The sequence below is a fragment of the Myzus persicae genome, unplaced genomic scaffold (assembly GCF_001856785.1).
Source record: "Myzus persicae strain clone G006 unplaced genomic scaffold, MPER_G0061.0, whole genome shotgun sequence".
Taxonomy (NCBI): domain Eukaryota; kingdom Metazoa; phylum Arthropoda; class Insecta; order Hemiptera; family Aphididae; genus Myzus; species Myzus persicae.
The window spans coordinates 1-27913 of NW_019104406.1; the positions used below are offsets into that span (position 1 = coordinate 1).

The window sequence follows — 27913 nt, forward strand, 5'->3', positions numbered from 1 at the left end:
GTGTGTGTGTGTGTTTTCGGTTGTTGTTGCCGATTCTTAGAATAGCGACTCGTGTCTATGATTTCTAATCGTGCACCTGTCCGGTTTATTTATTACATAGGTAGGGGCAGATAGTACATGTTCTATACTACATTGTTATAATATTAATGTCAATTATATACACGGAGTTCAAGACCGTAATAACATTATGAAAGGTTAATATATTCTATATTACATTGTTATAATATTAATGTTAATTATATACATGGAGTTTAAGGCCGTAATAGGTTAATCTATTCTATATTACATTGTCATAATATATATGCGGAGATGCCAAGGCCCGCAACAATATATATATATTGTTTATTGTTTAAATAAAGTTTATTTTTTATATAAATATATATAACAATCAAACTGTTATTTTGCTTTTTATTGTCCGGCGATCTGGATCCTGCTGCATTGTATTGAATACAGCCTGCATACACTGATTCAGACTGCTATCCAATGACTGGTCTTTCGATTTATCGCTCGTGAAGAAATTTACTGATGCTTCCGAATGACGCCATCTATAAACATACAATAGTAAAAATAGAATCGTACTGTTAAACAGATACAAAAGGTGTTTCCAGTATTTACCTATCCTTAAGTGCGACATTTACAATGTTCGAACTTTTATAATGAGTCAAAACCCAGTAATCGGTCGGCTTGCCCTCAAAAGTAGTTTTAGTGGTGATAAGCCCACCTTGACGGAAAGTTAGGGAATTTGTTACTTCTTCCTCATAATCTTCTAATCTAAAAGGATTACCAACGTTATCTCTATATGATGATGATGATGTAACTTATAAAAAAAATTATAAAAAAGAATAAATAAATAATTTATGCTAACATCATAAAAATGTTTTATCTCACCATTTTCGTCTGCTTTTTTTTAGGTTTTTTTTTCTGTATTCTTTTCAGCACCACGTTTTAAACTCTGTTTGCTTTTTGATGCAGATGGTTTCATTTTTACATCTGCCGGTTCTTCAAAATGTTCATTCTATGAAACATTAACATAATACCTAGTTTAATTTTTTTTAACTAAATGAAAAGCAGGTTTTAAACCGATTTCAAATATATTTAGTTAAACATTAAATATTACATGTGTGATGTTACAATCAACCACAAATTATAACCATAGCGTTGAGTAGTTTTACGACTGACTTCCAATTTGCTTTTGGTTATTAAAAGTTATTTTTTAAAAAAGTACTAACCTCTGATTCAGAAGACGCGATTGAAGTTCTGTAGGACAACTTGAGCTGTGTTGAAGACTGTACTGCACTGTGTTGAAATTACTGGAGACTGATACTTTTTGACGATATTCTGCTGGCTATTATGCACAGATATTTTCCACTACTCTAAACTCGACTATATGCGGGTGCTTATGTCAGTGACGTGTAAAAAAACCTTTCTATATTTTTCACATTCAACTCAGAACCGGTATTAAAATTATAAAAAGATATACATTATCCTAATGTATATCTATTTATTTCAAATGCTTTTGCAAACTATTAACAAGAATATGAGGTCATGTAAAGTCATTGACTGCTGCTTATACTCAGATTTTTAAATGTTCCCATGTACTTTGTAATTTATTTCAAGAGTTCTTGCCAATACCAATGACCTGAAATAAATCTTAAAATTTGGCTATAAGCAGATGCTCATAGTAATGACCTTACCACATTTTCACATCCTGTTCAGAACCAGTATTGAAACTTATTTTAAGTGTTGCAAATAATATAATGTTGTTTAATGTCATTCACTGCTGTAGGATACATTCTAATAATATTGAGGTCATATAATATCATTGACTATTGCAAATACCTACTTGGCTAAAATTTATAGTAGGTGGAAAATATTTGTGTATAAAAGCCAGCAAAATATCGTCAACATTTAACAGTCTCCTACCATTTCAACACAGTGCAGTACAGTCGTCAACACCAGTGTTCCAACTATATCAGTGAAGAAACAAGCCAGCAGACCATCATCAACATTTATAAATCTACAGCCCATTTCAACGCAGTTCAATACAAGTGTTCCAGCTCTTCAGACTCAGAGAAACAAAATATTTTCAAATTCTTTCAATTATGTACGTACCTATATTATTTTTTGTAACTTTATATACTTACTTCTTCAAAAAAATTTAAAACAGAATACTAATAATAATAATGATATCACGATATCAATTTATCGATAAGGTACGCGACGCATTATGTCAGTATTTTACATATACGAGAGTGAGATAAGTGGGGTTTCACTTTCAGTACTGCTTGTTAGGTTATGTTCAAAAAAATAAATAATACGTGGTAGACGGTAGTACTTGCTCAAGTCCATGAATAGTTAGCCTACATGAAGCAGGCAAGCGTACGTACAACTGTAATCGTTATTAAAAACAGCTGGTATAATTATAATGTAATGAAGATAAAATATGGTTCTAAAATTACTTCTTTAAATTCGGATACTGATTCCTTAATATTTGCTATTCAGACAACAAATTTGTTCTATGATTTAAAAAATAGTTTACTACCATATTCTGATACATCTAATTACCCTAAAGAACACTATTTTTTTGAGTGAAATACATAAAAATCAACCCGGTTATTTCAAAGATGAAATGAAAGGAATAATTCGGAAAGAATTCATATCACTGAGACCGAAATTGTATGCATATAAAACTGTAGATGACATTGAAGAAAAAAAAGCGAAAGGTGTATAGAAATATGTAATTAAAACTATAAGAAATTTGATAACTATTTGGATATACTAAACGCGTTTATAAACCATTTAACTGTTGAGGATAAACAAACTCATAGGGACATGAATTTTATTCAATCCAACAAACATGTTGTTTATTCGAAAACTAAGAGAAAACTTGTTCTAAGTGCTAACGATGATAAACGTTATATAATGGATGATGGAATAAATACTTTAGCTTACGGTCACTAAAAACTAAAAAATTTATTTAATGTGTAATACGATAAAAAAATAATTAAATTTAGCAAAGTTTTATTTATTATAAAAAGTATAACATAATATAATGCACAAAAATCCTTATTTTAAAATATCTGTCGATTTTATCCATGAATTATGACTTGAATCAAAACCTAACCATTTAACAAACATTTTATCTCCAACTTTTTTTATCACACGTTCAACGAGAAAGGTGTCTGGAAAATCGGTTAGTTCAATTTCCTGTACATAAAACCACCTAAGATTATATTATTTGATCCATCTTTTAGCTGATAAGTTACTGGATTCGTCTGTAAAACCTTTGAAACTGTAAATATTTCCGTTGTCCAATTTGGTGTATATTCTTTGCTAAATATATGTTTGTACTTAGATATTCTTACTTTATCATTAATTTTAAATTTAGGTTTACACGTTTCATTATTTATATGTACATTTAATTTAATTTTGTTTGGATCCATTCGAGCTTCACTTGGTGTACATTTGATTGTGCTATGTTTTGTATTATTATACTTTTGTATAATTTTTGATATTTACCAATTCTATGTACCTGTTGCAGTGAAATGTTTGTATATTTTATTTTTAAGAGTTTGTATTACACGTTCACCAATTGAACATTTTATAACACTGTATGAACTGTAATGTCTAATTTTACACTTGTTCATGAAATCTTGAAATTGTTTATTATAAAATTCTGTACCATTATCTGTCTGTAACAATTTCGGATAAGATTTTTTTAATAAAATTAACATACCTTTCGTACATTCTACTCCTGTATTATTTTTTAGTGGCTCAACCCATACATATTTTGAATATGTGTCTATGACAACTAAAATATATTTAAAACCATAGTTTTTTTTTTGAATGATATTGCATGTCCATTAAATCTGCTTGCCAGAGGTCATCAATAAACCGAGTTACCACACTACGTCTGGGAAATATTTTTCTCGCTGGTCGATGTAGCTCGTTAGCTATATTTTCTAATGTAACCATTATACTATAATATTTCTTTATCGTAATTCTTCTAAAATAGAAATAATTTCATTATTAATACCAATATTACCAACACTTTGTGATGATGTTAAAAGATGTAATCTAGTCACTAGTTCATTCGGATCATCATAATAGACTAATTGTGTTTAAGGTATTACATCTTTATATAAACCATCACCTGTTTTAGTCTGCGATGATGAGTTAAAATCGAACATCGTATTAATTGAAGGATTCGTAGTCATGGAACTGGCTGCCGTAGGATCAAAATTAAATGATTCGTTTTGAATAGTTGTATCATTATGAATATTACTACGTTTATTGCTTGCACTAGATAAATGCTCACATAATTTTGTGAAGTTAATTTGAGGAGATCTAGCTCTATCTAATTTAGCTATTTCTCCGTTTTAACTGTTTTTCCTCATTTTTCATTCGATCATAAAGCGGTTTTACGACTGTTGCCCATTTATGGAACTTTGAGGTTTTAGGTTTACCATCTGCTTTCAAATGGACTCGAGAAGTTTTCAAAATATTGTAATAAGATTCCATATCTTCTATAGTAGCAATTTTTGGTTCTTTCTCGAATAATAAAGACCATAGTCCTACAGTCCATGGATAGTATTTATTAAGCAGCTGTAAGTTACCATGGTTAAAAGTTACAGTGTAATCTCCTATTTTGAATGAATCGGTGGCTGTATCATAATACATACCATATGATTTATCATAATGTTTCAATTTAAAGAAAAATAATGATGGGAAAAGGTTGATCTTAGCACCAGGTCAGTCAGGGGGTGTAGTTGCCTTAATACCTATATTTGCAGGTCTGTCAGCACTTGGTAGTCTGATGTAAGGAGGTGCTGGTGTGTCTAATGCGTATAAAAATTCAAAAAGAAAAAAAGGTGGTGGTTTATACTCAACCAAAAATAGGATGAAAAAAAAAACTGATAAAAACGCTACCTGACAGACCGCTGTCGTCTCAAGATCTTATAAAATATGCTAGAAAGTTGAAAATCAATCATTTTCGCGGAGTCTTTTCACGCGATAACTTACCTAAAAAACCGTATGCAATTGAATGCGGCATATTAAACTTGGACATATCTTCAGGAGACGGAAGTCATTGGGTAGCGTTTCATAAAAATCAGGAAAAAGTTGTTTATTTTGATAGCTTCGGCGATTTACCTCCACCAATTGACTTACAGCGTTATTTTAAAGAGTTTAAAATAGTATATAACTATTCTAACTATCAAGATTTCAATACATTTAACTGTGGTCATCTCTTCATCAACCACCAACACTAAAAAATTGGTCTAAGGCTATAATAGGTATTTACACATGTCTCGAGGCATTATTTTTAAAATATAAATAAATCAATATACATAATTTATATATTTTTAAACATGTTCATAGTATATGAAATATACAAAAAATGAAATAGATATTTATATTACCTATATAAAATATACATTACCATTTTTTTTAAAATATTAAATAATAATAATAATTTTTTTTTAATTGTTTAATAGCATTTCAAGAAGTTTGTAAGAAGCTGCAAAGTAATGGTGTGAAGTCAGTGTTGTTGAGGAACTTCAATCAGGATTCACTGGAAAACATGTTCGGTGCGTTAAGAGCATTGGGGTATAGAAATAATAATCTAACATGTCACCAGTTTGCATCATCCTATCGAACTTTGCTACTGAACAATTTAATCTCGGCACACTCACCCGGAGGCATATTTACATACCATACATTGCTACACGACCGGTCGTTTCTGATTGGCTCATTTCAAATAGCCCGCTTTAATTTGTAATATAATCATTATCATATCGCGTTATCAATCATAATATTGTATCATAGTCCACCGATTATAGATAAAGGTATTATAATATGATATAATATAAAAATAAAATATTATTATAATATATCTAAGTAATATAATAATATTATTATATATATTATATATATCTCCAGTGAAGAGTTACCATTAGGCATTAGCTTACAAGTTAATAAAAAAAAAAATGTAAATAAATAATATGAGTCCACCGATTAATATCAATATTCATTTTAATCATATTATTTATAGAATATTAATCATAGAATTGAATATTGAAAATTGAAATGTAACTCTTGAAAAAGTAAAGTTTACCAAGGTGGCAAGTTAACATGGTTTTACCAACGAATTACTCTAATGTTATTTTAGAAAAAAGTGAAAACTTTTTAAAATGTAAATCAAGTTTAACAAATTTAGTTGATTGTAATAATTGGGTTGCTGAATTTGGAAAAATTAACCATTTAAAATGGAACTCGAGAACATCTACACCAAATGGAAAAAAAATTACTTGTTCGTTAGTACCTTCCTTTTAAAGTCATTTGTTTCATTATAAGTACATATTATAAAGTATAGTAGCATTATATTAAATATTGTATATTATACTATTAATAGGTATTGTGGTTATTGTAAATGTTTTATAGTTTTAACATAAAAATATTTTAAAAATTGATAGATTATTGTGCTATACTTCCAAGCTAAACATTTTGTTAATATCTATTGTGTCTCTGTTAATTATACATTTTACTTAAATTTTTTATACATGATTATTATACAATGCATGTCATTACTGGGTAGGGTTGGAAGTTGAAAAACAATACTTATGTTAAAGGTCGGCATTAACAAGTTAAAAAGTTAATTTATTTTATTTTATTTAACTATATATATTTTACTCACGCCAGAACAAACTATCACTATAATCCTCTAATCAAGAACCTTGCGTCTTTTACCATACCCGGAAATCTCCCAAGGCGCCTAAAGCGTAAGTGGTGCCGAGATCTTTTAATTAACTAACTTGTAAACTCTCCTGTGAAAGTTTCGCCAATGGGTGGCTTCTTTCTTCAATTTTATCATGTCATATTTTTACTCAGAGCCTATATGCTTATTGTGTCATTTGGTACATATTGTATATTACTTATTTGCAAATATAAAAAAAAAAAAAAAATATATATTTTATAATTGATGGCCTATCACATATACATAAACATTGGAATTGTTTATATTTCTATATTTGACAATAGATTAACTCTTTACTTACAGGTAGGTATATAAAACTGCAGTTGTTAAAACTAATTAATTAAATCACTACTTCTAGTGCGTAAGACAGAATATTAAAATTTTTTTATCTGAGAAAACAAAATATTTAGATATTTTAGTTTCACTATCATTATATAATATCTGTTAATTATAAACTAATTAATTTCTGTTTAACTGAGTTAAGTTATTTTTTTTTTCATATTAGCTTTAAAATTTTATAGTGTCTAGTTAAAATGTTAAATAGGTATATCTAATGTTAACTATTAGGTAACTATTATGGTTACATTCTAAAAGTTGCACTAATATTTATCCAATTAAAGTTAATTTTTTGTTATTAGCTTGCCCACCTTCACATAGCATGAGGATATTATAACAATATGCAATATGAACTTTGTTATACTTAAATTAAAATAATGTTTTACACTTCAAGTACCTATATATTTTATCTATTAAGTATTATGTTAATTGTTAGGTAATTAGGTAGGTGTTTTATTAGTTATTTGAAATATTAAATTAGTTTTAACTTAACATATCTATTGCCTTATTTATTGTATTAAAATATCAGCAATATAATACTATGTAACTTGTGTTTTTAATTCAATGAATTCTAATACGGTTCAAAATTATTATTTTGCTATTTATAATTTAACTAATATAATAATATAGATAATGTGAAAATGTACATAATTGATTGAATATCATATTATTGCCAAGGTGAATTTGTATCAATCCACCTTAATTATTTCAAGATATTTAATGTATATAGTGAGGGTGATTCAGAAAGCATATCCACATATTTTTTTAATTAATAATGCATTTATTGAACATCTGATTTTTGAAATTTTTAAATATTTTCAGTCTACAGAAAATAATTTTGAATAGGTACCTACCTTAGATTTTTTGTTTCACTTTAAGAGGAATAGTTCTGTGGTGATACATAACTGTTTTTAAATGAGAAAAATTAAAATAGAAAAAAAATATTTATTTTAAATTATTCAGTAGATATTATATAATTGAAATTGTTTCTAAATAAATCAACATTAAAATGATTAGTTTCTGAGTTAATAAAATGTATACTCAGGGTAATAATATTATAAACAATCTGTATTTAATATGTATGTTTACAATATAATTACCTACCTATAGTCTATACATATTTTAATGAATTTAATAAAAGTATCCCAATTAGGTAATATATTTCAACATTATAGGGATAAGTACAATGTTTTGATATTGAATATTAAATACTGAGCTTGTAAATGTTCATAAGAAGATTGTGATTAAATATCTTTGAAAAATTAAATTGAAATTTTTTCAATGTACTCATAGGTTTGCTTATAGTAATATTAAAATATATACTCTACTATTATTCAATATCTACCAATTATTTATTTTTTTAGAAAAAAATTTGTTTGTCATCATAGTACTTTCCAAAAAGTGTCTAAGGAAGAAAATAAAAAGGCAATTCTAAAAATGCTAACTGTTCTGCAACTATAACTTGTGTTATTAAGCTTGATACGTTAGCAACTAGAAAATCAGACACTTTTATAAAGGTGAGTTTGAGTTGAGAAAAAAATTGTCACAAAAAATGAAACGCATATATATATAAGTATTGTGTGTACGTCAGTTTCTATAATGACACCAATTTTACACCAATTGTTTTAACGGTTTATATTTACAGGGTGATCTTTTATCAAACAACACTCATTATTTAAAAAAGTATTGACTTTTTTCAATAAATTTTTTTTCCAAAATTGTAGATTTACGCTGTTCTAGAATTTTATATTTTTTTTATATTTTTCACCCTTATATTAATTAGGCAAACTACTATCAACTTTTGATTTTAAAATGGTAACCTATACTTATAATTTCATAAACTAATAAAGCTATTTTTTTTATGAATTATCACGTTCAAATTTTCATTTTTCGTTAATCTGTTGATGACATATTGTTCCTCAAAGTTCGGTGGTTTTAGGAGGCGGTTATCGTGTGTAAAGTAAATGTGTTATACCTCGCCAGTAGATACCACAGTTATTAGAGTTTGTAAGCCCCAGGTTTAAAGATATTACATTTTAAAATCAATTCAAGTAGGTTAGGTTAGGTTGAGTTGTGCCCCTAAATGTATGGGTGTCCGCCGTTCGCCCCACTGAAGGTGATTTCGGCACTGGTCATAATAATTCTTATCGATTATAAAGACCAGAAGTTAAAAGTATTAAATCCTATATCGTTCGAACCCAAGGTAGTGATAATCATCGTGCTTATTTGCTACCAGCAACAATAATTTATTGTCATGATGTCATATTTTAAGTAATTGGACCATTAGTGTTCCTTACTCGCGTGTAATAACCTAGACCCCATTACCTATTAAGTATGGCAGTGGCGTGTTGAACTCATTTTTGATGAGGAGCAAAAATTGATGCAAGGTACCCACCCATCCCCCCCCCACCCCTTAACAAAAATTCCACCACAGCAAAAAATAAATTTTTACAAAATATCTGTAATATTTGTAGATTTGTATAAACGGTTGTAACTACTTAATTAGTTAGTTGTACTCATAAATTATCTTGTATCTTGATTTGAGTTAAGTATCATTGGCCGGTATAGATATTAGTTAGCACCAATTGTAACTAGTCTAATGGACCATAATAATACAGCAAACAGCATGCTAGTGCACCAAATTTTTATTATCACATTAAAAAATCTAATATTATATTATAGTATCAATGTATCATTAATATTATGTTTTATATATTTTGTATAAGTAAAAATAAGTTATAATAACAAATAACTAGGTATAGGAATTTTCATACTTTGTACAGATTGTTACGAATACTTCAGAATATAATTTTAAAAAAAAGAATACTATGACAAAAACAAATTTTTTATTTAAATAATAAATATTTTTGTAATAATGTTGATGTTGATGCATATTTATCTAATGCCTCTTCTAAATCAATTGAAATATCCTTTTCACATGACAGTAAAATTAAACTTTCCAAGCGGGTTTGATGCATGGTAGATCTCAATCTGGTTTTAATTAATTTAAGTTTAGAGAAAGATCGCTCATTTGACACTGAAGTAGATGGAATGGTACACAAATATTTATAAGCTGTATATAAATTGGGGAATGCTGAAATCAAGTTGTAAGAATTTAAAAGTTTCAATATTTGTATGGAATTGAGTTTGGTTTTATCAGTTGTACTATCTTCATTTTCAGAATCTTCAGATGAAGTACTATTCTCATAATCATTACAGGATTGGGTTGATTCCAGTCTTATAGTATTTGATTGTTCCAGTGTCATGCCTTTCTGAAGTTTCATTATACATGAAGAAAATGAAAAATATTCATTTTTTAATTCACTAAGTTTAAGATTAGGTATCCATTTCACTAGTGAAGAAAATGAATTATTTGGGACTATCAATCCTTTATTGACATTTAATATACGATCAAACGATAAAAGAGATAAATCATATAATATTGTCCGAGAACCTTCAAATCTACTGTTTATTGATGATAAAATTTGATCTACAATGACAAAATACACTTCTGTTCTAAACTTATCATCTGGTTTTGTAACACATTGATCGGATGTATTTTCACCTGGCATTCTTTTTTTGCGTCGAACACGTTCTTGAGGAAAATCCATTTCAGTAAGGCCTTTACTTATGGCGAATTGTTTAGCTTCCATCAATAAATCATCTGCACATTGAACTGTTCTAATATTTTTAATTTTTTTAGTAGTCGAATCAACAATACTTAGTGCCTGAATAAAATCAATAGATGGTGATTGAAGGTATTTTGATAAAGGCGTGGTAAATGCAAAAATATTTTTCATTAACAGAAGATTTGTAACAAATTTAAAAGATGATAAGATTTCTAACAAGTTTTTAGCTGTAGATGAACAATCACGATCCATAGATTTTGACAATATTTCTAAAGTGTTCATTACAGCATCATATTTGTTTTCAATAACTGAATTTGCTTTGTCGTGTGATGTCCAACGGGTTGAAGAAAAGTTTTTTATTCTGAGAACTCTATCATTTGGAGAACACTTTTTTTGTTCTTCTAAAAAAATCGCTGTTCGTTTTCTTGCTCTCATAAAAGAAATGAGAACTTGCATATCTCCAAAAAAATTTCTTATACTAATGCATCTGTCACATGTATCAACTACCACCAAATTGAGAACATGTGAAAAACACCAAACATACAAAGCACGAGGATTCTTTTTTTGTACATATGAACGAAGACCTGAATACTGCCCCTGCATAGACGCGGCTCCATCATATGTTTGTGCGCATAAGTTATTTATCCAGTCTAAATCATATTTAACGCAAATATTGCATAGTAAATCAAACATACCTTTGCCAGTTGCATCATTTGTAGATTCTAAAGCCACAAGTCTTTCTTTTACTTCACCAAATTCATCCACAAACCGCAAAATCAGAGAAAACTGTTCTATATTGGAAACATCAGTAGTGGTGTCGATCATAATTGAGAAGATTCCAGCTTTTTTCACTTTTTTTAATATTTGAGAACGAACGATATCACTCATAACTAAAAGCATTGTGTTTTGACTGTTATTAGATAAAAAAGTCAAACGATTTTTTTTCTCGGCAGATTCAAGTGTAGCGATATGAGAAGAAAGTAATGCATTATGTTTAGCAAAAAGCTTAATTAATTCAAGAAAGTTTCCCTGATTATTAGATAGCCAAGATTCATCATGACCTCTAAAAGATGAATTTTGACGAGCGAGATATAGTAACACTTCTAATATTACTTTTACAATCTCTCTATTTTCAGCAACTTTGGTATTAGAGTTTTGTAAAGATTTTAAATCTACTCTTTGATTACTCAAATACATTACTTTTCTAACCTCTGACTGCAAATGGTTTGGTGATGCTTCATGATTATCAAGTTTATAAGAAATATGTCTCCAGTCGTTTGAACCACACCTAGCAAGTTGGTTAGATTTTCCATCTGTTGTGCCAAATTGTTTGCACACTATACAATAAATTTTATCCTCAGTTGGAGAATAAGATAACCATTTACGTCTAACAAACTCTCCAGTTGCAATCTTTTTAAAATAATGTTGCTCATGGAATGACCTCGAATGTTTTCCTTGTTTTCTTAAAGGAAATATACCGTTTTGTAACTCGGTTGGTTGTGGTTGACATGGTTCTTGATGTGCAATTTGTGAAAAACGTACTATACTAAAATATACACATTATAATATTAATTTTTAAAAAGTATTAAATAGAATTTAAAACTTCTATTTAAGTTTTTTTTTTACATATTTAAAACATTAAAGTTTAGTTTATTTAAATTGTTATTTTAATAACAATAAATTATTTATTTTATAATAGTAGGATAATGATTACAAAAATTATCTCGCTTCTAAGTCTTTAATTTACCTGATACATTATCATGATCACCATTAACATTTTTAATGGCTATTGAAGTATTTAAATCTGGAATAGTAATATCTAATGTTTTGTCTTCATTGTCCATAATATCATCTACATGAATACCTTCGCATACTGTTAAATGTTGCTCATCTGAAATCACAAATAATTTTTTAATACTGAAAATAAAAAATTTTAAATCTGAATTTAATTTTTTCTTTTTTGAAAAATTTAAAACACCCATTTGTAAATCTGGATTTTAAAAAACTAGATTGTAAGAACAGTTATTCAAGCCATATAGTTAATTTTTGAAATCTTATTACTTTGTTAAGTAAAGTTGATCCAGTCGTAAAAAACATTTAAATCAAAAAAAATATGTAAATATAAAATATAATAGGTACCTAATTAATATTTAAATATTTCATTCTTGCAAAATAAAAATAAAGATTATTGTATTAAACAAGTAGAGCAAAGATTCAATACATAATATGAAATAAAAAAATATTGATTACCTACAACAAGTTATTTAATTTATTTATTTATCAGATCTTCCTGTTCCTGTATTAGTTTATTATTTTTTAATAAATAATTTAATTTACCAGTCATAATATCTTGATCACCATTAATATCTTTAACAGTCATTGCACTATTTAAATCTGGAATAATAATATCTAATGCTTTGTCTTCATTGCCCATATTATCATCTACATGAATATCTTCGCATACTGTTAAATGTTGCTCATCTGTAATCATAAAATAATTTTTTTTACTAAAATTAAAAAAATTAAAACCTGATTAAATATAAAATGCTATTCATAAGCCATTTAAGTTCAATCTATTTGCAACAGCATATGCCATACTGCCGTTCTATACGACTATTCAGTGTTTAATTTAATATATTATATAGTATAAAAAATACGATTAGAAACTAGTATGTTTTTCAGATTCAACAAACAGTAGTTACATATAACAATATAGGTAGGTCCTATAGAAGTATAGAACCTATACCATTTGAATTGGTTATTTATGAAAGGTGAAATATCACAATTTTTTGGAAAATACTTTTTTAATAAATATTCTGAGGAAATAAACGTATAGCTTAATTTTGAAAAGAGTCAACTTTTTACCCCATTCATAAATAGGTAAACATTTTTCCAATTAAACTGTTTTGATAATAACAGCTGTTAATACTTTAATAGTACCTACATGAACATTTAAAATATTTTTTAACATGCAAATTTGTATGAGAAATCAGTTATTTTTAATTTCTCGAAAGTTTCACTTTTTGGACTTGGGGGGGGGACTTTCATAAATAACCGATTCAATTTTAATTATAAAAACTTAATTGTAAATAACTAACATCTAATATTTGTAGGTAGGTACCTAGATAAAAAAAATATGAAGGTAGTTTAAAATTTAAATTCTACAAATAAAATATGATACATAACAATAATATTAGTATAATATTTAAGTGGTATAGTACTTACCATTTATTTTTATTTTTTTAGCATCAGACTCAGTAGAACTAGAAGTCTTCAAAAATCTTTTAAAATATGTATTTAGATATTTTGAAGATGAATTTTTATTTTTTATCGTTTTGCACGCATTTAAATGCCTTTTCCAATTCGTCGGATTTATTTTCATTTTTTTCTTACCACATAAACATGCTTCGTCGTCAGACATGATTAAATCAAAATAAATAAAACTTTAGAAAACCAAAATGGTCACAAGTCACAAGTCACAATGCTTCAAAATTATAATTGATGTGTTATGACTTTATGAGAATGAGAAAATGTCGTAGCCGCACACTCACGTCTCGCACTGGAATATTGGATATAAAGCAGACAGTACGGACTACGAGCAGAGTATTACCATTGAATATTGATTAAAAATATTTATAGTATTTAATCAAATACGATAACAAGCGCTCGCGCTGTTTTCTATTAATAATTCACCAATATTATTATGCGGGTATAAGCAAAGGCGGTCGTTGAGCAAATTTCTAGAAACGAACCAGCTTATCTGTGTTTTCCTAATAATAATAATCATAATGCATTGTAACCGACCAACAACAACAGTCTGCATCGGATAGACCGATATTTTTGGCGTACTGATTTACTTCTATAATATTAACAGGTTTATGCTGTTGAGTGAGTGTAGCACACTAGCACGTACCTATGTGGCTATGTCTTACACAAGTAAGACACATATTCGTATACATATTAATATTTTCTATCATAAACCTATTCACCAAGGTAGCTAGGTATTTTGTGGCAAGGGGACCACCCACCCACCAAAAATTTTGAAGGAGCAATTGCTCCAAAATAATACCTTCGCCACGCCACTGAAGTATGGAGTACCGACAATTTGTGACAACGGACACAACAATACAAGATTGATGTCTGATTAGACTGAATTGCGATTAGGTAATAACAGATAGTACCTAAATAATATGTTTATCGTGCTCTGTGCTGATATCACAGAATAGATTTAATCTGTGCCATACAGTAAACTCTATGATCTGTGCAGCTGATATCGTGGTTCCGTGGTTACACGATATGGAAGTTTACCTCATATTGGGTTAGCGTTAATCACATAACAATAGGCGTGTTTTGGCGGATTAAACTGTTTAATAAATAAGTTTATGGTTATAGAATACGGTTAGAAAACGTTTACTAGAACGCCAAAACGAATTGCTTGAACATGTTTACTGAAATATTTGATAACACTTATCATAGAAATACCGGGCATACAAAAATACAAAATACAAATTTCTAAAATCAAGTCCAAGTATAATAATCTCTACTTGTGTATAAGTTTTTATTTTTTACTAGTGTAAAGACATTTGTACAATACTTTATTTTGTGAGCATGAGTTTTTCACGGAAGAAGTTGTCCCTGATTTTAATGATGATGAACGACATTGTAGAGTCTGATGATATTGTTACTAGCAATATAGTAATGACGAAACCTAAATGTAATTTTAAAAAATTAACTTTATTAAGTACAGTAATTCGGAATGAGCATTTTCGTCCAAAAGCTGATATTGAAGACTGGATCATTAAGTATAGTGCTCATGATTTCCATGTTAACTATAGGATGACCCAAGACACTTTTTATAATTTACTTAATTTCCTACAACAAGTTTCCTGTTCGTCTCTGATAAAATCAATGAAATCGTAATTAGTACTTTCCATAATTAAAATTATTAAAATGTACTTGTGTATTATATAGGCAAATCTACTATTGGTTTGAATTATGTAAAATTACTTAAAGTAAATTTATTAAATTAATATTTTATTGTTATCACGTTTTTATCATAAACTTTTTAGTAACCAAATCTCAGTAAACCCTCTTACCAGGTCGAAATCGACGGTTACAAAATTCACTAAACTCGTTCACGAAATTAGTTACCCGGTTACAGTAACCGTAATCGCGAAAACGATATCAGTAAACAGTTAACTAGCGGTTAGCGCCGGTTACACCGCCAAAACACGCCTAATACTTTAGTAAATAAACGGTTAGGTTATAAGATAATAATTACTCATAAGAACAAATATTGAATCGTGACTCGTGGTCGTCGGTATTTTATTTTTTTAATAAAATACTTAAATACCTATTAGTTCTTGTATAATATAATATAATTATTGTCTTATTTACCACATATTGTATTTTATTTAATAATTGAATACTTTAATCAATCATATAAGAACCTAAATTGATTAATCACACTTGAATTGGATGACTGGCGATTACATTTGTACAATATATTGGTAAGTACTATGTTTTACCAGTTGGTAATTGCAAAAATTAAAATAAATAATACAAAATGTCATTAACTTTAGATATTTTGATTTCAGCTTAATCATTTATACATAATACAGGGTGATTCAAAATTTATGTTACAGCCATTTTAACATATAAATATTCAAATTAGTGAAAAATGTATGGTACAAACGTTTTTTGATTTAGAAACATCTATTATGATTTCACAATTTTGTAATTGTTAACAACATTTTAGGGGGGGTTTTGGGGGGTCAACTTTAGAAATTCAAATGGAAACCTATAACCTATACTTTTTTGCAATCATAATGTGGGGGAATTTTTTTAATGAAATTTGTAATATTTGTTCTTATATTTTACTATTTAAATTTTATTTACAATATGATATGTATCCAAGTCATAGTAATGATAATTTATTGATAACATATGGAAATATATTTGATTTTTTTTGTTTCTTATTATTTTATTGCTTATTATATTTTATAAGTATATTATATCCATAGTAGATCAATTATTTAAATATAATTTTCATGTTTTTGTGCTTTTTTTCTGTGCATATTATTTGCAATTAATCAAGAAACACATTAGTATTAACATTCCAAAAATACTTATATTCTATTCATAATTTTCAATGATTTATCAATGGATTAAATATTGTTAATCTGAGGGAGTAAAAATGTCTTAAAGGTATTCTAACATTTATAATTTTGCTTCAAAAACCACTATTAAGTACTGAAATTGTAGTCATTTAAAATAAAATTATTACTTTTTAATTTAATGAAATCAGTTAAAAATCATCTTTTAATTGTGTTACCCACTAAATTTACCTTCAATTTATTTTATTGATGTGAAAATGAGCCATACTTTTCTGTGATTTTAATATCTATAAGTACTATTATATTTCTTTCTCTATAATATGCATACGTAGTATTGTAAATACATATTGTATTTATTGAATTCAATTTGCTAATACATCATTCATTCATCACGACGTTGAGCCGACAACCAGTAGGCCGACAAGATATAAAGCCGACGGCGTTTGGCCGACAGGATATCAGGCCGACATGGTATCTAAATTGTATATATTAATGTTTTAAAATAAAAAATTGTTTACTTAATTACAATTTATTTTCGTCTAAAAAATATTCGATAAAAATATGTAAACAATTAATTACATATTTTAATATAAATTTAATTTTAAAATATTATGTTATTGTTATTGTTAAATTAAAATATATTTAATATCAATATTAATAGTATAATCGTCATAAAAAATTAATTACATATTTTAATATAAATTAAATTTTAAAGTAATATGATATTGTTAAATTAAAATTGCAAATCGTAAAAAAATTACATTTATAGTTTTATATTATAAGCTATACCTTTTAGAAAATCTATCAGGGCCCTATTACCTTAATCATTAATAATATTATTTAACCGTTTCTTACGAGCAGCATATTTTGGATGTTGTCGAAGCTTTGGTTCTCCAGATAGAATTAGTTCAATTTGACCTAAAACATTAGATTTAATTATGAATCATAAATGAAATACATATAATGTTAAATAAATTATATATTACTACACTAGTATACTAACCTATTGTATTCATCGGTTCTTTTTTCATTTCTGAAACAATATGTAAACACCCAATATGATCTGCTCCAATTAAAGTCTTCCAACGTTTGTGCCATGATTCTACCTTGTTTTGAGTTCGAGGTATATCTAATTCGTTGTTATGACTTACTGACCAAAATTCTGGTGGAAATAAGGGTGGAGACCGAGATATTGTGCCATTTCTAAATGTTCGACGAATTTTCCCATTTACATAAGTCTCATCAAACCAATTATAAATCTCGATTGGTATATACTGTTTTATTTCATTAAATGCTGTTAATATTTCATTTGGTTGTAAAAATGCCAATGCAGGAATATAGCGTAATTGTAAACTAAAATGTTCATCGGTACCATACGCAGTAGCCCATCCACACGATTGAATTTTCCTCCAAACATTCTGCGCCAAATGAAAAAAGCACCCTTTTTGGACACATTCTGGAAATATGTTGTGTATTGCATTAATTGCTGCTTTTTCGAAATCAGTAATTATACAAGCTGGATTAAGTTCACAACCATAGTTATTGCCTATCTCAATCAGATCTTGAAATAAGTGTTCATAACATTTTTGATTTTTACTTGACATTAAAACATAAACTAATGGAAGAATTCTCGAGTTTATTCCTCCAACTGGGGCGTGAATAGTGTACATTTGTAAAAATATATTTGGGACTGTCTTGAAAGTCCCGTCCATAATCCAAAATTTAGCTCTTACAAGTTTTTCAATTTCAAATTTAGTTGAAAAAATCAATATTTTATCGTTTTCTATTTTAGACTCACGTAATAGAAATAATTCTCCAGCAAAAGTATTTCGTAGGCTTTCAGGAATATTAATATCTTCTAAAGTTGTTGGTTCGGCTGGTAAAGATTTTCTTCTTCTACGTTTAATAATTTTCCGTACAGCTTCAGGACCAGGTAAATATGGTTGAATACTTAATGGTATATTGCTAACTACTTCTTGCAAGATTTGCGATGGTTTATCATGTGTAGAATGTGCTCGTTTTTTTATATCTGATCGAAAATCTATAACTGTTGCCCTGTGAGCTTCGGGTGCGTGGTTATGATCTGTAGGCGTGCCACAAAGTGTATGTAAACCATTGACACAATCAGTCGTAGCTCTGGCATTACAATTTTCATGCGTTTCTAAAGTTTTTCTATGGATTCTTTTTTCACACTCCCAGTTGTACCGATTTTCACGCACTTTATTTCGGACCATAACATAGCCATTTATAATAAGTTTGTGTTCAACAAATAACACTCCATTATTATAAAATAAAATACGATGAAGGCACAAACCTCACTGATTCAATATTATATTAGAGAATAACACATCGGCTCTTCGGTTGTATGATGTATATTACTGGTTCGATATCTTATCTCAAATAATTGCTTTGATAAATATCGATATAATTTGGAAATTTTGGATATAATATCTTTATCGCAATAATAATATCCGACGGCTCTTCGGCGGTCGGCTCGACGGTTGTCGGCTCACCGTCCTAGTCCCTTCATTACTTATACAATTTTTAAGCTTGGTTAATTTGATGTGGTAAATGGTAAAAATGTAATTCACATTATTATTTATTATTTTAAATTAATTATCATTAGACCTCTACCATGACATAGTGTCTGCAAGTCAAAAGTGATATATTGAAGACTTATTAATAAATTGATAAACAAATTACCATTACCAACATTCAAGTTAATAAATCCAAGTAGGTAGATGCCTTAATTGGCTGCTGGAAAAATTTAAACTTAAAAGTAACATATTATGTGTTTGTTTAGGAAAACAATGTATTATTATGTATATTATTGAGTATAAATATTGAGATAGGTTTATTGAGATATATATTTTAAGATTATTTAACTATAATATTATCATGATTTTAGTTACTTATCAAGATTTTTTCTATAATTCTGTAGTGTCATCAATTATTGAAACAATTTAACGCATTTTGTCAATTAAAATAGCTTTAAACATTTAAAGTTAGAATACCTAATGATATTAATACTAAACCTATCTAATGAGTTTCACTTTACTTCGAAACAACTTTCAAAATGTAATATTATTCTTAATTTTCAATTTTAACTACCTAACTAATTCCCTTTAGACAATTCTAAATTATGAGTAATCTTATTGTCTAGTTAATATTTGTATTTTCAGTATAATATTGGCAAGCATACATTTTTAATTTTAGAATTGTCAAAACTGCCTATATGTATATTATTATTTATTATAAATTAAAATATTTCCAAGTGTTCACAATAGTTTTCATCTCAGTAATATTATTAATATTAATATTTAAAATAAATGATGGGTAATTTAATCAATTTTCAACTACCTTTGACATAAAATTCAGAAGATCCTGTATGTTATCATTCATACTGCTATGTATAATTACATTTGAAAATGGTAACTGTGAAAAATAAAATAATGTTTCACATATTGGATTTAAATATTTCAACAGACTACAAAACAAGTAAAGTATGTATAAATATTTTTAATTGTTACATTATTTAATTATTATATTGAGAATTCAACTTTTTAGATATTTAAGACAATTGCAATGGAGTGGGAAAAATGTAGCTGGATTAAGTACATATTACCAATGATGTGTATTGAAACTAAAAATATTGCTAATTTTAATGTTTTGTACTCTGTATGATATTTTATAATTAATTTAAATGAGGTGACAACATCAATCAATACAACTCAAAAGATAATATAATGTATAATGGAATAAATAATAAATAATAAATAATGTGAGGTAATATCAGAAATAGTCAATTTTACAAACATAAAAATTCAAAAAATAAGAGAACATTTTTCACGAGTTAGAGATGCTAAAGATACCTATATTATAGAGATGAAAGCAATAATAGGTTTACTACATTTATCTGGTTCTTTACGATCGTCCCATCAAAATTTATGTGATTTGTGGAGGACTGATGGATTAGGTGTCGATTATTTCCAAGCGACTATGAATATAAGAAGATTTCGGTTTATATTACAATGTTTGAGATTTGATAACGTTAATTCTAGAAATACTCGGATAAAAACCGATAGATTAGCTTCTGTAAGAAACATTTTTGATGGCTTTGTTGATCGTTGTCAAAAATATTATACAGTTGGTGAATATGTAACAGTTGATGAAATGCTCGAGTCGTTCAGAGGAAAATGTAGGTTTATATATAGTACCACTAGCTACTGAATTACTGAAAAAACACAGAATAACCATGGTAGGGACTATAAGAAAAAACAAAAGGGAAATACCTCCAAATTTTTGTCATACACGTGGTAAAATTATACAGTCGAATATGTTTGGATTTACTAAAGACATGACACTAGTTTCCCACGTGCCCAAAAAAAGTAAAATTGTGTTATTGCTGTCTACGATGCACCATGATAATGCCATAGATTCCAATTTAAATAAACCTGAAATTATTACATTTTATAACATGACAAAAGGTGGTGTAGATGTAGTTGATGAGCTAAAAGGAAACTATTCAGTTGCGAGAATAAGCCGTCGTTGGCCTCTTACAATTTTTTACAGTCTTTTGAATATCGCAGGAATTAATAGCCAACTTATATACAAAGCGAACAATAATTGTAATATAAATAGACGTGAGTTCTTACAAACACTTGGTAAGCGACTTACAATGGGCTACTTACAACAACGTACAAATATCAAGACATTACCAATAGAGGTAAAACGAAAAATTGCTTCAATTTTGGGTGAAAAATACATAGAACAACCTAACGCTGGACCAACTCGTGAAGAAGATGTTACTACTGTGATCGAAAAAAAAATAGAAAAACAAAAACGCAACGTAAAAACTGTGAAAATTATATTTGTAAGGAACATACCGTAACGTATTGCCAGAAATGTTGCGAAGATGCACAACATTCATCAGATAATTCAGAATATTAATACAATTATTATATTTTTCATTTATTTATGTTATTATTATTTATTTCATTTATTCATTTAAATAACTCATACATACATAGTATATAGTATATAAATTTAAATACAATTTGTACATTACTTTTTTAAAATTAGATACCTAATTTATGTACAAGGAAATAACTTTCAGTTTCGATTTTTTTTTTTATAAATAAAACCATAAGTTATTAAAGTTATATGAAAATTGATTTGTTTCAGTAATATTACTAAACATATACCTATGAAACAACGTTTTTTTATAATTATTTACTTGAAAATTATAACGCGGTCGAAAAGACCGCAGTGCGACTAACTACGTAATATACACTAGTGCGACTAACGCCGGGTTAAGGATTCAGTACTCTCAAGAGTTAAAGCCTATAATGTTATTGCATTATTAGATTTCACTTGCACTGTGTTGGAAGAACATTACTGTGGGCGACTAATGACATTTGCTTATTGTAGAAATATAAAAAATAGAGAAGCAAGAATTTTCTTGGACACATTAATTAAGAAGGCAAATTATGTAAAAAAAAATCAAATTATTCATAGCGCACAAAATAATTATATTGTTCCAAGTGAAAAAAATCCTTCAAGTACTTATGACGTTAATTTAGAAGCTGGTTGTTGTTCATGTTCAATTGGGAAGTATGGCAAATTTTGCAAACATCAATGTGCAGTATATATACATTATGATGAAATGTCCAACAATTTCCCCCCTGTTACTCCTCAAGATAGACATGAAATTGCAATGCTAGCATGAGGAGATAAATCTCTGAAAATTGATTTTTTTTCAACCATTTTATGTAGAGAACTCTGCATATTTAGATGAAATAAATATTGCTCAAACTGTAGTGATCTCTGATGATGAAAGAATATTAGTTGAGAAAAATAAAAGTTCTGAATTTATCCATGAATTAAATGAAACAGATAAAATGCAATCTTCTTTAAGCCATGAGATAGCAGACACAAATAAAGAAACTTATAATGCCTTTCAGAATATATTAAAATTAATGAAATTTAATGACACAAAGTATGGTTCATCTTCTTCTGGAATACAAACTCTTGAAACACGACTAAAAAAAATTACAAGTGAAGGACAATGAGAGACATTCTTGCATACAGCTGGAAATGTATCAGTACCATTACGAAAGAGATCTGGTGCAAAAAATTCTGTCCAACCGACTTCTATTGCTAGACGGTCACCAAATATTACAAGAGGGAGTAAAAGATTACCATCAGGTCGACCAGCTAAATGTGAATCTGGTATAAAAAAAAGGAAAAGAAATCTTGGCAGTAATGTAAACGCTAACTTACCAAATGCAAAATCCCATGGACGTGGTCATTAATACATTTAAAATATATTTTTATTTTCATTCTTTATTAGATAGAGGTACCTAGGTACCTAATTATTAATTATATTACGTGTTTTTTAAAAAAAAATAATAAGGGTATAATTTAAGTCCGAAAATGTTAAATAATTAAAAAAAATTTACAATTATGATATAAAATATATAATAAAATATATTCATATTATTTATTTACATTTTTTTTTTTTTATTAACTTGTAAGCACCATTGATGCAGTAGTAAGTAGATATTCAGACTGGCGAAGGTTAACCCGTGCCATCGCTTGGCTGAGACGGTTTGTGGAATATTTACGACTTAAGAGAAAAGCATCTTGGAGCCAGTATCTAACTGCCCAGGAACTGCAGGAAGCGAAAGAGGTATTAATAAAAAGAGCACAAGCAGAAGCATTTGGAAAAGAGGTGATAGCGTTGAAAAATGGTATAGAGATACCACGCAAAAGCAGCCTCAGATCACTATGCCCGTATATTGACAACGGACTGATATTAGTGGGAGGGCGCTTACAAAACGCGACTGTTTCAAAGGAGCAAAAAAATCCAATAGTACTGCCGCCTGATCATTTAATATACAAGGACTGCCATCATAGAATGCTGCATTGTGGTCCGCAAGCACTCCTAGCAGAGGTCAGAAGGACATATTGGCCAACGCGAGGCAGAGCAATTGCACGCTCAGTTGTTTGGCAGTGCGTCATATGCAAGAGGGCGAGGCCCACGTTTGACCAGCCGATAATGGGATCACTTCCGAAGCAACGCGTTCAACACTCTCGTCCATTCACAACTACTGGTGTTGACTTTGCAGGGCCGCTGATCATCAGAAGTGGAATACGCGGAAAGCCGGGAAAAAGGCATGGATCGCAATATTTGTCTATTTCTCAACGAGAGCAGTCCACATCGAGGCAGTGGAGGATTTAACAACCAACGCTTTCGTAGCAGCGTTTAGAAGATTCATATCTAGAAGGGGAAAGCCGAGCATGGTGAGGAGTGATAATGGAATGAATTTTATTGGAGCACGCAAAGAGCTAGCTGTATATGTGTCCAAGGTTGATGGTTGTCTAGCATCAGAAGGAATAACTTGGAAGTTTAACCCGCCTGCAGCGCCACATTTTGGTGGCATATGGGAGGGCGCAGTGAAAAGTGCCAAATTCCACCTCACCAGAGTAGTGAGAGGCATATCTTTAACCCTAAGTGAATTGCAAACACTGTTATGCCAAATAGAGGCATGCCTGAATTGTCGACCCCTTTCGCCCATGAGTAGCGACCCCAATGACTTGGAACCAATAACTCCAGCTCATTTTCTAATAGGAGGCCCGTTGATGTTCCATTCAGAACCAATGATCGAAGAAAAGGAGATTACAGCGTTAAAGCGATGGAAACTAGTTCAAGGGTTGCTTCAGAGCTTCTGGGAAAGGTATTTTTGATCTTTTAAAATATCTTAATTTATTATCCATGTGTGCCAGTGTGGCATTGTCACAAGGTTAATGATGATTTCTAACTGTGTAAAATATTATTGAATGCATTAATATTTGGAGTTTATTTTAAAATTAAATGTAAGTATTTTTCAGGCGCAAGTGATCCGGGTTTTTCCTACAAATTTTCTATTCGGTTTTCTTCGGCTTTTTCCTTGCGCACTCACTGCGGTTTTTCTACCCAGTGCTAATTCTAAACATTTAATTGTTAGAAATATACGTTTTATTTCGGTTTTAATTGTGTTTTTACTATTTATAGTTTTCATTTTTTACAGTGTTTTTTTTTATAATTTAGTTATTTTTTAGTTTTCATTTTTTATAGTGTTTTTTTATTATTCAATTATTTTTTAAAGATGGTTTTTCTTCTTTATTGTTAGGTATTGTTAGTTATAGTTAGGTATAGTTATCTAAGAAAGTTAATTTTAGTCGGCTAAGATATACAAAAATGTCGTTGAATTACTATTTCAGGTGTAACAAACCGACTACGTTCGTTTGATGGTGTTGAGAATAAACGAAGAAGAGTTTGTTTTTCTTTATAAATTGAATACTTTTATTTTGATTAATACAAAAAAAACAATAAATTTACTAAGTGCAAAGTGACTATATTAAATAATGAAGACTAGCGAGATGTGACTGTCATATCCTAGCTCCTAGCTTGTCGTTGGTGTTGGTCCGTCTGCCGAAGCCTATTCGAGCGACGTATTTTATAATGGTGATCCTTGGATCGTATCCCTGCTTATTATCCTACTACTTTACCATATAAGGTAATACCGTGGGCGGCCACGCGCTGCACACGCCGGATGTCCCTTGCCTATCTGGTCGTTGTCATCTCTATTGAGGCAACACAACGCTGTTAGAGCCCGTTCACACGATCCCGAATCGGCGGTTTTGCCGTATCGGCGATTTGACCGTATTAGCTAGTGTCAATATAATTTAAATGCGTATATTCAGACGATACGGAATTGTACCGTGTTCGATAAAATTACCGATTAGGTCGATTTTGTCATTCGGTTTTGTTACTGCAAACCGAATCGGTCGTACGGTAGAAAAACCGATTCGGTTTATCGTGGCAATGTATTTATAGACACTGCGTTCAGACGATTCAATATTTTGACTGATAGTGCGTCATTTTTCGTCTTTGCTTCTACCGAATCACAAGTGTTTTAAATAATTATTTTACAGTTAATTTAATTTAATTTAATTACAATTGAGTAATATAGATGATATAAATACAGAGATGCTTATATCATTGGTCGAAGCAAGACCTGCACTGTGGGATAAAACATTGGATAGTTATAAGGATAAGACATCAAAAGAATCGGCATGGAGGGAAATATGTACCATTTTAAACGAAGACTTCCAGGCATTGGACCAAAAAGAAAGGCAAAATTTTGGTAAGTCATTATAATTTTAATTATTTTAATATGAGCATTTTGTAATAAAGTCACGTTATGTTCTATATAAATGAGCTTAAAACGAAACATAAATATGTATATATAAACAAAAAAAAAGATATTTTAAATAATTAATACATTATAACTTATGTACGTATCTAATAAAGTAAATAGTAATAATATCTAATATGACGTATGTAAATCTTGATTTTGAATTTTCTTGATTTCGATTAGAGATGACTTGTATATTTATGATCGGTGTTAATAACCTATGGATTCATCTTGCCAAGGTACTGATCCAACTCCAGAGACAAAATAGTCAGCAAATGTTGCCCTGATTGAATTTGCAGAACTGCCACCTCTGATTGATTGTGCGTTTAATATATTAGGAAAACAGTTTATTTCTGGCTCTATTTGGTTACTTTGAAAATCAAATCCATCTTTTTGTCTGACAAAATTGTGTAATACTGTGCATGCTTTTACTATTCCGATAGCTGTTTCTACATTTACATCCAACGGTCTATGAAATATTCGCCATTTGTTTGACAGGATACCAAAATCGCATTCTACATATCTTCTAGCTCTAGTTAATCGATAATTAAATACACGTTTAACCTTATTTAAATGTGTTCCTCCATAAGGCCTTAATAAATTGTCATTTAATGCAAAACCTTCGTCTCCAATAATCACGAATGGAACATTTGTGTTTGAATGTTCACTTAAAGGTCTTGGTATCGGTAAATGCAATGAATTTTCCGTCAACTTTTTCCAAAATGTCGTTTCTTTAAAAATTGAAGAATCACAGTCTTTTCCATATGACCCGACACTCACATATATAAAACGGTATTCGGAATCTACAACGGCTAATAATATTATTGAAAAGTAGTCTTTATAGTTAAAATACATCGATCCACTATTTGAAGGCTTTTTTACTCTGATATGTTTACCATCAACAGCACCAATACAGTGTGGAAAATTAGCTTTAGATTGAAAACCATTAGATATTTGTTCCCAAGCCATAGATGTAGATGGTAATTGCATAAATTCGCTATGTAGATTGACCCATATAATTGTTGTTACTTCTCTTATAATGTAACTTATTGTTGAAATACCGATTCGATAGGAATAATGAAGATCTTTAAATGAACATCCAGACGCTAAATACCTAAGAGAAAAAATAAAAAATAAATAAGTGTATTTATATACAAATTTAATTAATTAAATAATTTAAACCAGGTAAAATCGTTTTGAAAAAATGGACCCAAACACGAGATTCGTGGATGAAATCTACCAAAAAACATAAAGAAGAAAAAAGATCTGGATCTGCTGCCAAGCCATCAAGACTTTATTTGTACCATAATCAAATGTGTTTTTTAAAAAAAATAATGGACTCAACAACTGCCCAAGAAAGCGCTGAGGATAGTTCGATTAAGCAAAACAAAGGATCACACCAATCTGTTGAGAGTGAAAAAAATGTTTTTAATGAATCACCAGCTAACCAATCAAGTATTTCTGGTACACAAAATAAGCGCAAGTCAGATCCGACACGTGAATTGGATGCAAAAATGATAAAATTTATCGATCACCAAATACAGGCACCTGCAAGGAATGAAGAAAACCGTCATTTATCATTTTTCAAAGGCCTTCTGCCTAGCTTGTCATCACTTAATGAGGATCAAATTTTAGAATTTCAAGCGAGTGTCATATCGATGTTACAAAATATAAAAAAAAAAACCTCGCAGTATGCATACCATGACAATCAACACAATTTACTAACACCAACTCCTATTCAACAAAATTATCCTTGGCCAAATTATGGATACTACTCCCAACTACCTCAACAACCTCAACCTCATTTCCAGAACATAACCATAGACCAACCAACAG

General features: G+C 29.2%; 5 protein-coding genes and 1 pseudogene across 5 annotated transcripts; 2 read left to right on the top strand and 4 right to left on the bottom strand.

Annotated features, from left to right (window-relative positions):
• Positions 1-6132: 6132 nt before the first annotated feature.
• Positions 6133-8780, top strand: LOC111041930 (annotated as a pseudogene).
• Positions 8781-9241: 461 nt separating this feature from the next.
• On the bottom strand, positions 9242-12229 carry LOC111041931 (zinc finger MYM-type protein 1-like). Its single transcript, XM_022326385.1, has 3 exons — positions 12209-12229; positions 9997-12129; positions 9242-9319 (listed from the first exon to the last, which is right to left on the bottom strand). Exons 1-3 carry the CDS (start codon positions 12227-12229, stop codon positions 9242-9244), a joined length of 2232 nt encoding a protein of 743 aa, XP_022182077.1.
• Positions 12230-12449: 220 nt separating this feature from the next.
• On the bottom strand, positions 12450-13301 carry LOC111041932. Its single transcript, XM_022326386.1, has 2 exons — positions 13057-13301; positions 12450-12610 (listed from the first exon to the last, which is right to left on the bottom strand). Exons 1-2 carry the CDS (start codon positions 13208-13210, stop codon positions 12450-12452), a joined length of 315 nt encoding a protein of 104 aa, XP_022182078.1. The 5' UTR covers positions 13211-13301.
• Positions 13302-15314: 2013 nt separating this feature from the next.
• Positions 15315-19069, bottom strand: LOC111041933. Its single transcript, XM_022326387.1, has 4 exons — positions 18634-19069; positions 17839-18561; positions 17691-17753; positions 15315-15427 (listed from the first exon to the last, which is right to left on the bottom strand). Exons 1-4 carry the CDS (start codon positions 19067-19069, stop codon positions 15315-15317), a joined length of 1335 nt encoding a protein of 444 aa, XP_022182079.1.
• Positions 19070-20720: 1651 nt separating this feature from the next.
• On the top strand, positions 20721-21726 carry LOC111041934. Its single transcript, XM_022326388.1, has 2 exons — positions 20721-20930; positions 21001-21726. Exons 1-2 carry the CDS (start codon positions 20721-20723, stop codon positions 21724-21726), a joined length of 936 nt encoding a protein of 311 aa, XP_022182080.1.
• A 4561-nt stretch (positions 21727-26287) lies between these two features.
• On the bottom strand, positions 26288-27364 carry LOC111041935 (protein ALP1-like). The gene is made up of 2 exons (XM_022326389.1): positions 27318-27364; positions 26288-27191 (listed from the first exon to the last, which is right to left on the bottom strand). Exons 1-2 carry the CDS (start codon positions 27362-27364, stop codon positions 26288-26290), a joined length of 951 nt encoding a protein of 316 aa, XP_022182081.1.
• Positions 27365-27913: the final 549 nt, after the last annotated feature.